General features: G+C 36.8%; 1 protein-coding gene across 12 annotated transcripts in view; it reads left to right on the top strand.

Moving 5' to 3' along the window:
* SLC25A13 (solute carrier family 25 member 13) overlaps positions 1–14,759 on the top strand; it is a 104,816-nt gene that overhangs the window by 75,549 nt on the left and 14,508 nt on the right. For all 12 annotated transcript variants that reach the window (XM_068934902.1, XM_068934897.1, XM_068934903.1 and 9 more), the window contains one exon: positions 10,713–10,853. In XM_068934902.1, the coding sequence (XP_068791003.1) occupies positions 10,713–10,853 (141 nt within the window). The remainder of the gene's footprint in view (positions 1–10,712; positions 10,854–14,759) is intronic.

Here is a 14,759-nt window from a genome sequence, read left to right as displayed (position 1 = left end):
AAGGGCATAGTCTAGTGCCAGGTAGATAGGTTGCAACTTGTCTTTTCTGCAGGTGGTCTTTGTTTTTTGTAATTTTAAACCCAATTCAGACTAGCAACAGAGACCATCATTACAAGTGGTGCCTAGTTTTTTGGGGAAAGGAGATTATTTTTTCTGTGTTGGTGTAAATATACGCTTAAAATGTGAGATGCCAAAGCTATGATTTTTCGTAAAGCTTTCAGCATTGTATTGGCCTAACTCTTTTGTTCCAGTTTAAGTCAAAATGAAACTTCTGATTCCGGTAGAAACAGTAATGACACTGTTGAATCGTTTTGAAAATTTTCAGTCTTGGATTTTACCTCATTTGAAAATGTAGTAATCACTTATGTGGGAGGCAAAGAGCATAATGTGTTAGAGTCTAAAAAAGGGGCAGCCAAGTAAGATGAATTTTATTAAAGAAACCTGCCCTACCACGGTTCCACTCTCCACATCTAGATCTCAGTTGCGATTGTATTACAAAGAAAGATGTAAAATTGCCCCTTTTCTATGCTTACCTTTCTTTGGAGTGGATTATGCAAGGGCTTTGTGCTGGGATGCATGCTAGATTTTCATGTTTTTAACACCATCCTTAGGAGTACATTACAGCATTAATGTCTAAGAAAGGGAGGACCAAGCAGATGCTTGGATATATTTGGTTGTTTAGTAACACAAAGGGCTTTGAAGAGGTCAGTATCACCTGAGCAGCTCTACTCTGCTGTTTGCCCAACCATTGCCAGGCATTGACTTTTAAGTCCCTAAGGAGCTCGCTTTGCATCATAATTACTGAGAATTAGTACACATGGCTGACTTTTGCACTTGCAACTAAAGCTGATTGTTTCATTGAACAAGTCTTTTTCTGTTTTGTAAACTGTTTTCTCTCCTGCAAAAAAGGAAGAAAAACTAGGAAGATTTTTTTACTTCATGACCTCGCAGCACTTAGTTCAGCTAACAGCCAGTCTCATAGCTTTTTATGATGTGAAGATGAAAGTGATAGATTGCCTGAGATTCTTTTTGAGATTCCCCCTCCCCATGCAATTAAAAATATAACCTGTATATATTATACAGAATCTTAAGGACAGTTGATACATAAATTACTATACTGGCTCAAAATTTCCATCTTCTCCTCCCTTGTTTGCCACAAATTTTCCTGGTGACTGTGGTATTTGTTACCTATGAAAATATATGTAACTGCAAGATTGCACAGTGCCCAACAGCCACTATGAAATACGGTCTCAGCCTTGTATTTAATCATCGGAATATGCAATTCCTGTATGGTTCTTATCGTTACGAGGCTAGTAAGTCTTCACTTCCGAGACTCTCTGTAGCGATACCGTAGAGCTGTGATTTGCTAAGCATCTATACCACAGATCTGACCTAACCTCCTCGAATGAAAAAGTGCAAAAATATGTTAAGAATGATTTCTACTCATCCTGTACCTTACCTTCAGGGATTCTTGGATAAAAAATGAATTTGGGTAAGCTATAAGTACAATTGGGAAGCTTTTTTTACAATGGTAATATTCTTGAAGCAATGGTTATTTTTCTGGTCTTTCAATGTATTTCAAGTTTTAAAGAAAAAAAATCAGTACTTAAACTGAGATTAGCTGCATGCTTCTCTTAAAGTTCATCCATTTAAAAGTTTTTGAAAAAATCATGTGTTTTTTAGATACAATATTAGTGATTATTCTCTTCTTTGGAGTTATATTAACCAATTAAAAACTCTATCTGTAAAAGTGGCATAAATATTATTTTGGGATTTTGAGATGCTGTCTTTACAGCTATGCTCTTAGGTGAGATGATCATTATGCTTATTTCCATCAATGGAACAGTTCCAGTTTAATTGGAGAATTTACATTGTGCCTAGAAGTAACTGTGCAAAGATTCAAAATAAGGAGAGATCATGAAATACAAACAAAGTGTTAAGAAAAAAGGAAGAAGTATTGTAGTATGACTGAAAAGAAATGTCTATAAGATATACATGGACTTGTCTGAATTTACTAAAACAATTATCTAGGTAAATCAGAGGCCTAATGTTCTGCAAGAAAGGGGGAAAACGTTCTGCTTTGTAACCTTTCCATTTGCTCTCCCTGCTCCTTCTGAGCACACACAGTCTGTTCCTTCCCAGCTGCTCAGTGTGTGCTCACTATTAGCCAGTTTAAATCATGTAGCACAGTACAATTACAGACCCTGTACAGATCTGCTTTTATTTAACTTGTCAAGACAATTTTAGGCATATTTCTAGAGGCTTTATAGGAATCGTAATAAAGTTGAAACACATTGGACCTACTTGGACAACCTCAGCTCTGCCATGGAACATAAAAATTAGGTATGGTTAAGATGGAGTTCATCTCAAAAGTGTGCAAAATCCCTATCCAGAATTAATTTTTATAAAGAAATATGATATGAAATTCCAGATTAAATTTGCCAAACAACCAATCCAGTGCAGATAGTTTAATGTTAAGTAAGCTACTTACAAAATTTGTTTTATGTTTCAGAGAGTAATAAAGATAAATCCACATCTGAGCTGCATTTTCTCTGTAACGTTGTAGTAGAGGTAGAGAGTGGATGGACTACAGCTTCTTAGATATCTTACTTGCAAAAATCCAGAAACTTTTAAGTTGCAAGCTAAAGGAAACTGAAAGTGTCATTCTTGTTTTCATTATTCAGAAACTGAAATCTGATAAAATTTTATTTTATTTGGCAGGGAAGTCTAAGTTATGGGTAAAATGAAACTCAGCATTCTGTATGCCGGGGAAAAAATCATCTCTGCGTGATATCTGAAAAAAATGAACAACCACTATCATACATAAAAGTTTTGATATAGCTTATTGAGATAGTTAAGAAATAATGGTGTTCTTTATGATTACTCATATTAGCTTTGAAGGAAAGTGGTATACATTTCTTGAACTCATAACAGATTTACTTTAAGAGGTCTATTCTCCCTGCAGTCAGTGAATGTAACTTCCATTACTGTCAAGGGGAGTTCTACATGCATGTTTAAAAGCCCCAAATTCACGTTACTTGCTTAAAGAAAGGTTCGAAAGGCGCCTAATTTTTTTTCTCCATGATTAAAATTAAAGGTGCCTATTTCCTCTTTGTATAAAATGTATTTAATTAAATAGATTAATTATTTGAATTTTAAAGTATTTTTAATATAATTGATATAGCATAATAGTATAATATAGCATAATTAATTAAAGATTTAAAAGTGGAGTTTTCTCCTCTGAAACACTGTGCATCCTTGAACTGTAGTTATTTTCAACACAGTGGTTCAAACGATTCTTAAACTTTTACTACAAAAAAGACCAGATAGATTTGAACTTAAATTTGACTTTCCATTTGCAAAGCAGTTGTGTTCCAGCAGTGCTCTATTTTAATCGTCTTCAACTAATTTGCAGCTAATCTTAGTTTTAAGCCTTATACCAAAGTGTAGGAAGGGAGCATACAGTAACGTGATAGCCCTTACAAGAGGTTATACCAAAGGGTGGGGAAGTTCCTGGTGCCGAGTGCTTGCTTTTCTTTGACCTCACCCCACATTTCCTTGTAGGTTTGGATGTTTTAAAAAATAGTTCACTAAATCTTTCACCTAGTCATACCTGTTTAAACTGGCCTTTCCTGAAAGCACTAAGAACTTGGACAGAATGTGATTTCACTCTGTTTTGAATTTTCCTTTTGGGTAAGTTCATTTATTTTAATGTTTTCCAAGAATATTTTCCCATAACAAGTTAGAGGTGCTTTCCCTTTTTCCTTCCCCTCGCCTCTTCCTCTTCACTTCTTCCGTCAAAAAAAAAAAAAAAAAAGTATTTTTTACATATTGAAAATGAGTAATGAAAAGGAGAGAGGGGACAGGTTTAGGCTGCTTTGTTTCTGATTGTATAACAGAAAAATTTTGAACTATTAAAAAGCCCATTTTTTCCAACAAACATGCTTAATATTCTTCCCATTTGAAATACATCAATCTTTTTCTTTAAACTGAAAATTATTGTATGATGATATTTTATAGCTTAAAACATATAATCGGTTTGACAATTACATTTTATTACACATCCAGTTCTCCTATTACTGATTACGGCTTATGCTTATTTTAAAGGCAGTAAGATATTTTAGTGTTTAGCAGTATAGGTTCAAAAAAAACCAAAACCTCAAACTAAAATCAGGACTTAAAATCTAGTTTTCTTTGAGAAAAAGGAAGATATTTATGATGTCACAGTAATTTATGATGTGACTAAGAAATAATGGGTCATAGTTTTAATGCAGCTACCATACCTTAAGACTTGGAAGGTCTGTAAATCATTAAGTGATTCCACAACTAGTCAAAATAGACAAGTAGAGCAGACAGAGCCAAATGTTAGCATATTTGACAGGTCTGTAACTTAATTGCTTTTATAATGCCAATCAAGTAGGCTCCACTTTGATTTTTTGGCTAGGCTTCTGAAGAACTGTATTACCTATAAAGTGGAAAATATCAAATCCACAATTCTAATTTTTTTCCTGTTGCAGACTTGGTCAGTGCTTGTAAACAAAGCACACTCTTGTTTGTTTCTGTTTAGCCATGTCATTAAACAACTAGGGTGAAGGAATGGTCACAACTTGTATCTGTCTTGGAAATCTGTATGAAGCAGTAGCAGGAAGGTACTTCTGTTCAGACTAATTGCAATTCCGTTTATGAGCACTTTAAGGTGAATGTTTGAAGGAGCTCGCTTTGCAATTTATGTACATGTGGACATTAACAAGGCTTTTTGATGACTGCAGTGTTGGCTGTTTGAGCTATCCAAACGAAAGCCTTAGCCAGACCGAGAGAAGTCTGTCCTCAGAAGACAAGACAGATTAGCTGGGGGAAAACACAGTTTTGCCTGAGCAGCATGAGAGCTGTTTCTATGCTAGCCTGGTCAGGGGAGCGAAAAGCAGATGACTGAGGGCTCAGGAAATCTCCTCGTGATCTGCAGTGAAGGTATTTACTATATGAACTCCCATTGCTAAAGAGCATTATCAGAATCCTGTATAGATAGGACCGCAGACAAGAGAGGACACAAAATAGCACAAGATGGCTCGTCTGGGTTTTTGAAGCCTGGCTTTATCTGAAAAACACGTGACATCGAACCAACCTTTTGAGAACCCAGTCAGACTTGCCCTTGACATACAGTGCTACATAATTAAGGTTGCCACCTTTGAAATATATAAGAAAAACAGTCACTTTGGACAGATGTCTGTTATTCAGTAGCTCTTCTGGTAAGAGGCAAGTCCATCACGACATCACCTTTGCAGCAGCTCAACAAAATTCATCTTGATGAATCTTGAGATCTTTTGCCATATAAACTCTTAAGACTTTTAAAGGTAGTTTGAAGCATTGCAGTGACACTTCGTAAATCTTGCGTCTAAGCCTTGGTCTGTCATAGACTTAGTATGTGATTTTGTGGTAAATCATTTAATAGTTCTGTGCATTAGTTGCCCGTTGCTGTACATTGAGAGTGGTAATTCTTGCATCCTTTGAGTGCCTTTTTAATTTAGATTTTTTTTTTTATGATAGGGAACAATCTTTATTTTTTTGTCTGTACAACGCTCAGTACATTAGGAATACTAACTTTAATTAAGATGCTAGCAGATACAGAGGAAAACAAGCTATATCTGGCAACTGGCAAGGAGTAAGGGCCTGGGACTGAGGAATGTAAAAAAGAGTTGACTAAAAAGTTTAGAACTTGCACCTATTTGTGTGTTTGTAAATTGAATGAGTAAGCATGACTTCGTAGATTATTTCTTTTGCAGATTGATTTTGGATAATTATGTAACATACCGCATATGCATTTTAAGGGTTGCCATTAATTGCCATAATTACTATCCTTGGATGATATTGTTGGGAAATATTAACACTTTAATAGCAGTAGTAACCCTTTTTCCTTCAGCCATGAACACTTAAAAGATCCTAAATGATGAGTTAAATGGGAGGCAGAAGAAAGATCTAGGCTGCTTCTAAATGCTCTTAGCCGAGAACAGGCGAAAGACTATGGTTCATAGGAGTTGATAAAGGTGGAGGTTAGAAATACTAGGACAGCTGATGATTAATTGTCATGAAAGGAAAAGAATCTAGTATTTTCACCTGGAACAGGCTGGTCTGAGGCTGTAAAAATGCACAGAGTTTTCTTCCTGAATAGCAAGCTATATTCTCTTCAGAAACTCCAGTGAAGCTTTCAAGCGAAGACGGTAGCAGTCCTGCTTAGGAGAGTTGGCTCTGATGTACTCATTTCTTATCTAATCATATAGGTGCCCAAAATGCAGCTACATTAAAAAGAATGGGAATTTCTTTAGAAAAGAATGCAAATTTCTTGTCTTAGTATAATGATGGGGATGAACATCTGCTTATTTTCCAGTAATATTTATTACAAGGTGATTTGAACATGTGAAGAAGTAGAAAACATTCTGACTTCTTAAACTGGAATGTTATTAAGTGGTTGTTATTAAACCATTCTTTTCTTCCTCGCTAGAGAGTGGCTTGTATTTCCCCATGGACAAAAAAACACCTGAACTTTTCCTATGTCTTATTCCATTCAGGAAAGTAGTAAAGTAGAAGGACTGTGATAGACAGTACTGTATTACTGTGCAAGGTTATACTGCCATCGAGAGGTGTTGGATGATATCATACCAAGTGTAGAGTTGAAGAACTGCAAAGATGAATAAAACAGATAATTTTTAAAATTCCACATGTATGTATATGCGTATCTAGCTGTCCATATGTTAAAGCACATTAAACAATTTTTAATAATTCAGATTTCTATGGTGATGTGTGTGTGAAGAGTTCTTGTAAGATGGAGGTATTGCTCTTTTTCTCTTGCTGTACATCAAACAAGAGCATAAATGCTTGTGGTATTTCAGAAAGAGATTAAGTTGCTATTAGGTCAAATGTTAAATTCCTGCAGAATAGTATAGTTTGTGGGGCTCATCAATAATTGTCTGTGCAGTATCTGTACGTATATATTCCTATCAATAAGTCAAAATTACAGTTTTTATTTTAACCACATTATAATAACTGAAAAGTAATTTGGGGTTTTTGTTTGGTTGGTTTTTGTTTTTGATTTTGTTTTTTTCCAGTCAGATCATTAGTTACTTTAAACAATAGATTGAAAAGAGGTGAAAAGAAATTCAGAGTTGAGAGTAATCAAGTTTTTAACTTCAGTATAGAAAAATTGGCATTACTGGGAAGAATCAATTGGTAGAACAGTTGGTAAAATTATCCCGGAATGATTTTTGTGACACTTAGTGGAGAAATATTTAAGCTTGAGCAAGCTAAGCTTAAACCGTGTTTATTCTGGCCAAAAAGTAGTTTAAAAATACTAACCTTTGGAAGCATATTTTAAAATGAGATGCACTTCTAACTGCAAAAGTTACCGAACTGGGAGAAGTTAACCGTGTTAAACTTTTTTGCCAAGCAAAATGAGCAGAGTGATGTGCTGAGGAGATTTCTGTCTATTTTTTTTTCCCATAACAGTTTATACAAGCATCTTGAAGAGATGCGGGGAAGGGGAGGAGGGAAGATTAATGAGATTTCTTTCGTTGCATTTCATTCAGTATGTAAAAACTTGGGAAGAAGACAGAAACAATGGGACTGTGATGCAAGCTGCGGATTTAGAGATTAGGATATGTGCAGACTGTTACTAGTTGTGCGTGTGTGAGTTAGGGACACACATACACTGGGCATACAATTAACCTCTTTACCTCAAATCCCCCTCTTGTAAAACTAGAGTGATCATACTTCCCTCACAGGAGTGCTGGGAGGAAATAACCATTAATATTTATGAGACACTTGCATAATATGATGATGAATAACACAGGAGGAGTTACCAGTGCTAGGCAAGCAAGAAATCATTTCATTAGAAGGTGTAGGAGCTGTCTCTGGGTTTGCTTCCCTTCCATTTGAGGAGTTACGAGGTGCAGTTACCCATGCAGGTATTTAAATAAGAGGGTGATAAGTGCTCCCCACCAGGCTACTACTGTCTGTGTTACCATCAGAGCAGCCCCTGTGCTGGCTGATGCCAAACCAGCCTCAGGTTCCCGAGCGGAGCAGGCAGGTGGCAGAAAGCCTTCTCCCAAGACCTTGTGGCACGTGTTGTCTACTTCGTCCCTTTCTGTTCTTCAGTCTTTGATCAAATTCAGAGCATGCCTAAGGTTGTTCGGGGAGTTCTGGCCTGGTACCCAGGCAGTTTTGTAGACAGACTTCACTGGAAATTTCCAGTGGCTTTCCTAAGGCTTCCTTTGTGGGCAGCAAAACCAGTAGTCTTCACGTTAGTTGTTTTCGTCTTTTTAGTAATGCCTGGTGAATACAGGTCTTGGCGTTTTAAGACATTGCATGCAGCGACCCTGATTGTGTGAGGTGGGTAGATAATAGCATCCCCATTTTTCAAACAGCAAACTGAAGCGGAAGTCTTGTGTGATTTTCCCTGGGCCACAGACACGTAATGCTGCGAGTATCACATGCAGCCAGGTTGGACACACAAACATAGACGTTTAAATGTGCTAGCGTTTTAAGCATTTCCCGTTTGATTGAATTCAGAAATTATTGGCCTTTATTCTCCTTTAAAATCAGATACACCTCTCTAGATCCTTTCTCTAAATATGGCATTCGTATTTACACTTATAAATGTTTTCATAGATTTGTAAATTACTCAGTCTTTTGGTGCATTAATAATCATAAACTGAACTTCAATTTTGTTGTCATCTTTTGAAGTCGGATGTAGTTTTCTCCCATAGTGAAAATTAAAGGAACAGTTCCCATGGAGTCGTGGCACAATGAACTGCGAGATGATCATACTGAGAGAAAATAGTTTATTTGTGCTAATGTAGATCAGTTGATATGAATTTTTAAACAGTGTGTTTTAGAGGAGAGCTGTGGTATAGCAAACTCACAAATGAATATTATCACCTTGCATTGGGATTTTATCCTTTTAAGAAGAAAAAAATGTATAGTGGCATGTGGGAACACTTAATATTTGTAATACATAGACCAAAATGTTTATTACATAGGAATTTATAATTCACCATAAAGAACTTTCCAAGATTTTTTCATTTTGAAACTTTGCAAGATGAGTAGACAAGTAAAAGAAACCATCTCAATTCTTTGTTTTGAAGACTTATTTACTTAATATGTTTCTTTTTAAGTGCAAAACTGAAGTCAACAAATGTGCCAAATAATTTATCATTCTAATTTCTGGTGGCAAGAAGAATAGCAGTTTTAAATGTACCAGGATTCTGGTTTGGTAAATGCAGTTAAATTAAATTACACCAATTTGAAAGTCAAAACCAGTTGAGTTACACAAGAGCATGCTTTTTCTGGTCAAAATAGGAAACATTTGGGATATTTTGGGGGTTATGTAAAGACTTTAATTTGTAACCACACTGTGTGCGCTCAGTCTAAGTGGTAGGCAAGAACAGTTGGTTATGCGATTTGCTGTTTCTTCAGCACATTATTTAAACCATATTACTGTGCATATCTTTTATTTTGAGCGATAGTTAATCTGAGCTGTGATTAATTCTTTTAACATTTTGATAATTTGAAAAAGACATGCAAATAGCATTTACATGCTAGAGATGGCTAAATGCAAATGCTTTTAAATACAGTTTATTCTATTTCAGTCATTACCTTCTAGGAAAAAAAAAGTTCTTGTTTTGTTGGGGCGGTGGGGGAGGCTGCCCTTTACGTGGTGTGTGATGTCAGAGCCTGGAAAAGAGCATAGCTCTTGGGCCATATAATTAAGAAATTAACACAAGTTGGAGTGACAGTCTGTTGAATTTTGGTCAGCTGGAGTTTGAATGAGTATTGTTTGTATACGCTTAAGTTATGTCATGCAATTTCTTTTTCGTTTTAAATTTTTAATGCAGGATCTGTCAATGGAGCAAAGAGGTTATGCCCTGCATTACATACTGCAAATGATACGTACTTTACTATAAGTAGTGGAGAGCATAATGTACTTGCCACCATTGTGATTTATATCTAACTAACTTTTGAGATCAATTGAGTGACATCTTACAAACAACTGAAATTTTTAAATCATTTAGAGTTTTTGATTTAATGGAGTCCTTCAGTTTGTAGACCTTCATTTTCTTTGTTACCTTCACATAATGATGTGAAGCTCAGACTGTTAAATCAGGGAGCATTTAATGACACTGAAACTTGTAGTGCAGCGGGGCTTTGAAAAAGCAAAAGATATCTGCAGTTCTGGTGTTTGGAATCCATGTGTTCTTGTTTTATGAACTTGTGCCAATATTAAAAAAGTTCCTGCCAGACTATTACTCTTCAGTAGTATGTTTTTGCTTTCTAAGTACTGGCATGCAGATCTCAGTTTCTTTACTTAGTTACTAATTCTTCCTTTCATTTTAGTACTTGCTTTACAATATTCTTGGCTTGGCAGTATTGCAAAAATTGGTGTTGGTGAATGTAGTCTTGCAGCAAGATTTGAGCTAGTGTCTCTTTGATGAACTGCAGTGTTACTGGCTGACCTGCTTCCTCTCCGTTTCCTGACCATGCATCTCTTGTTGGGTAGGTTTCTACCTTTATGAGCTGCAGTTTGTTGACTACTACTAAAACTCATGTCTGCTAGCAGCTTAACAGAGTGGAGCAGGATTAAAAATGTCTTCCTTGAATGTAACAGGAGGTACGTTGCACATAATTTAATGGGTTAACACGTTGTCTTCCACTTTTAATTTCAGGCTGGAGGGTCTCAAGTGATCTTTACCAACCCACTAGAAATTGTCAAGATTCGATTACAGGTGGCTGGAGAAATTACCACTGGTCCACGAGTTAGTGCCCTCACTGTCTTACGGGACCTGGGCTTCTTTGGTCTCTACAAGGTGACTTTTTCTATGTATACATGAATTGAAAGCCAATTGTGAATACTTCAAAAGATTTCGTTTTGAGTAGAGTCATTTCATTGTTCTCACAAACCTTCATAATGCGGACATAACTACGTAACTTTTGGGGGGTTCTTTGTTGTTATGAGATATTTTATCTTCATTTTTCCTTGCTAATTAAAGGAAGATACAGTTGTTTGTCTTCTGGTTGTGTTTTTAAGTATGTGGTTCTTGTGAATCTCGTTAGAATGTCTTTATCACTTCAGCAGATCTGGATGTAAGTATTGTTCATTGAAGATTAGTCTGTGATTCCTGACATTCTACCTGCTGTAAAAATACTTATTTTCATGACATAGAGCCTGCAGTTTTGGAACTGTGCTCTCATTCTTCTGTGTTTCATATAGCAGCTTTTCCAGATGTCATTGTTAATCTGGTGATGGGAATTAATTGAAACACAATTAACTAGTGAAAACATATAGACAGTGGGAGCCCAGTATAAAAATAAACCTCCAAAGCAAGTTTGCCTGTGGTGGCTTAGAAGAGCATTGCCACAAATACTATTGAGAGAAGCTGCTTTTATGAGTGCCCACTACAAACTCCACACTTCTGCTTTCTCTGTTATTATTGCCTTCACATACATTCATAAATGCATACATATACATAAAATGATGTTAGACTAAACTAGATATGGAGTAGTATGAAACATCTAGAATACTTTGAGATAGCCATCACATACAGTATTGAAACAAGAACCGTAACAAATGCCACATACTGCAGAGCATCATGTGGTATTTCTTCAGATTCTCCAACCCACTCTCCAGGAGAAAGCTTTCATACTGTCCATTTGTCTCAGTATTTCCAGTGCAGCAGGCAGTATTCCTCTGTTTTGCTCATTTACAGCAGTGCAACTGTAAACTGAAAAAAAAGATGCCGTACAAATACCGAAGGAAGGAGCCGCATCCCCCTGCCCCACAATGTTTAAATTTCAACTCCATTTTTAAACATACAATCCTTTTAAATTGTTCAATTAACATCACAAAGAGGAAACCTGCCCATGAGTAGATGTATGTATGTTTTGGCCTGGAGAGAAGTAGCAGGTCTGAATAGGATTTAATAGGGAGTTGTTTTTCCCTTTAAATTGACTTGCTAATTTTTTAGGTGTTTTACTGAAGGTGATGCTATTGTATAAACTCCTAGTAAATGACATTATGGTGTTGGTCAGGGCAGGCATTTACAACTGAAAACGTGAATACGGTAAACATACTGCATCCCTGAGGCTGCACAGGAATGGAGGGCAGCTACTGACTTTTACTTGAACTAGTAAAAATAAAACATAGAATGAAAAAGAATGACAGACTAGTTGACTAAAGTAGCATTTATTAGATACTTTTTTCGTGAATATGCTGTATTAGTTGATGAGCAGAGCTTGCTCTATTCTTACATTTTTAAATGGCACTAGTGTCTCAGGTCATAATAGTAACTTATTTCTGTTTTTTAGAGGAGGTACTTGGGAATATTTGCTAGTTACAGCACTGCTTTGCAATGAAACGCACTGTTATTAATCACAAGCTGCACAGTTTAATTGGTTCATTCATTAAGTTCATTTACTTCCACGGAACAAGAGCCTCACTTTTGCTGTCTCCGTTCCGCAGTTTCTCCCCGCTCCTTGTGTTCATGCCATTTTGTACATCCAGTTTGTATTCGTTGCCTGTGAAAGCTTGACTAATCTGACAAAACTAGAGAACTTGAACTGACAATCACAGTCGTCCACCAAACAGAGCTCGTGCACATCACAGAACTTGTGTCCGAGCGTACTCTTAGTCTGTGCTAGCTCTGTCCTTGGACAGGTTTGCCCTGTTGTTCCTCCAATGTTTTGGCGCTGGAGCCAAAAAAAAGTGATCTTGTCTGACACTCTCCCTTGTGCCACCATGAGCAGCCACGTAATGATCCAGAACAGGAAACTAATTAAAACTAAAGCTCCACCTTACAGCTTAGGTTGATTTTAACCTAGATCAGCTCACTCTGTAGCTTCTCAAAATGTTTGTGCCCATGCGAAAGGAGGAGTGGCATCATGGCATGCGCATCATTCTGTGTCAGTGAGGTTTTATACTTCGTGTGTTTGTGGAACAACAGTGTTAGTGGCAGAAATAGTCCTCTTCTGAACGTCTTCCATGGAGCTGGCAGCACTGGCGAGGCTGGACAGGGATTAATAGCTTGTTGCGTGCAAGTCACCAGCCTCAGACACCACTTCCCAGAGGAATCAATGGTCTAAATGGAATTTCAGCCTGAAGCTAGATTTGGAAGGGCCTGCTGCCTTTGCTAGTGCTTCTAGCAAGTGAGGTTAGTGAATATATTGACCAATTGAACATCAAATAGTAATAAATATTCTAATAATGAGAATTAAAGTATCTGGATAAATTTGGAATGCCTGCACTCTTAACTAGTCAAATTATCTTTAAATCTGTAAAACAGAAATGAGAATTTTTAGCTATCTCAGTACTTTTCATGCTGTTCACTCTAACATGAGCAGAACTTTCATTTGTATCTTAAAGTCTTTGTTTTAGCTTTGTAATTTATATCCTTGTAAAGATATATCTCAAGCCCTGAATGTATTTTAGTAGATCTAAGTAACTCTCCGTAACACTGCAAAAGAACAAGAACAGGTAGTTGTTTCAGAAAATAGATTTATTGGTGACCCTGGAAGTATTTTAATGGTTTACCATAGCTTCCTGGGCCTTCATGTAAATATTCCACCTGTTTAAGCACTGCTTTGTCATCGTGATGATTTAGAAATAGTTAATTCATTGTCGTTTGCACGTGTTGAAAGCAAAATTCTAGACTTTTCGGGGTTTTTCATTTGATTTTTTTTCTTTAAAATTTTTAAAGTCTGTTAAGCCATCCAAACTTCAAATGTAATGTTTTGTTTCGTAGTTGATAGCAAATTTCTTTATTGTCTTTTTTTTCTCTTTGATATGGCCTGAATTATTTTTGGTGCTTTCATCTCTTTTTTTTCTTTTTCTTTCTGCTAAGACAAGTTGATTGCAGTTTTCTACAGCAATTTTCTACAGCAGTTTCCACCACAGCTCAGTATCTGAGCATCAGACAGTGACCACCCAAATAATTCACTTCCGGTGAATTAGAGGAGAGCAAGTGCCTGTAGTGCCGTGTCCCTGATCAAAGTTGTCGATGACCGCTATCGAGATGAGGCTGGAGAGGACGGGATAGTATGAGAAGCTGGGGCAAGAAAAGTGCAGTTGTCCACTGCGCGAAGAGACAGGTTCTTTCTCTGTTGCTTGCAAAATTTCCTTAAAGGTCTTGCTTTGAGGTAGGAGGGGATTCCCTAACCCTGGTGAAATCCACAGACAGCAAAGATCTTTGCTTTCTCTCTGCTGCCAACAGTGGAGGAAACAAACTTGTCATAAAGATGGAATAAATGGAGGGATATCCCATACTTAATAGGAAGATGGACCTCAAACTGTGGCGTTCAGTTGAAACTAATATTACTATAATGTTACTTCCTCAAAATAGAAGAATGGATATTTTTAAGCGGTTGTTTTTTGTGATGAAAGAGAACGTGCATCGAACTTCCCAGTCAACTTGCCAGTCAGTCTGCAAGTTTGTAATAGAGCTGAAGTGTTTGCATGGCTTGTCAATGTGAGTTACTTCTACGTTGATAAGTTACAAACCTCTTAAGTCAGGAGCGGCCATCCAGTGTGCTGCACACTGGCTTTTCTGTTTCACTCACTCTGCTGTGGTGCTGTTTTGTTTAGCACACTGCAAGGTCGGCAGTGAAAATTCCACTTTCCTTATTCAGAAATCAGTCTTCTTGAAAGCTACTCTGACCACAGGAGATCAATCCTGCATGCACTGCTTAGTCTCTATGAATCTTTTATGCTGGGTTTCAGC

Source organism: Struthio camelus, chromosome 2 (assembly GCF_040807025.1).
Source record: "Struthio camelus isolate bStrCam1 chromosome 2, bStrCam1.hap1, whole genome shotgun sequence".
NCBI classification, from domain to species: Eukaryota; Metazoa; Chordata; class Aves; order Struthioniformes; family Struthionidae; genus Struthio; species Struthio camelus.
The sequence above is the reverse complement of the archived record's forward strand: the minus strand, read 5'-3'. Positions and strand labels throughout refer to the sequence as shown.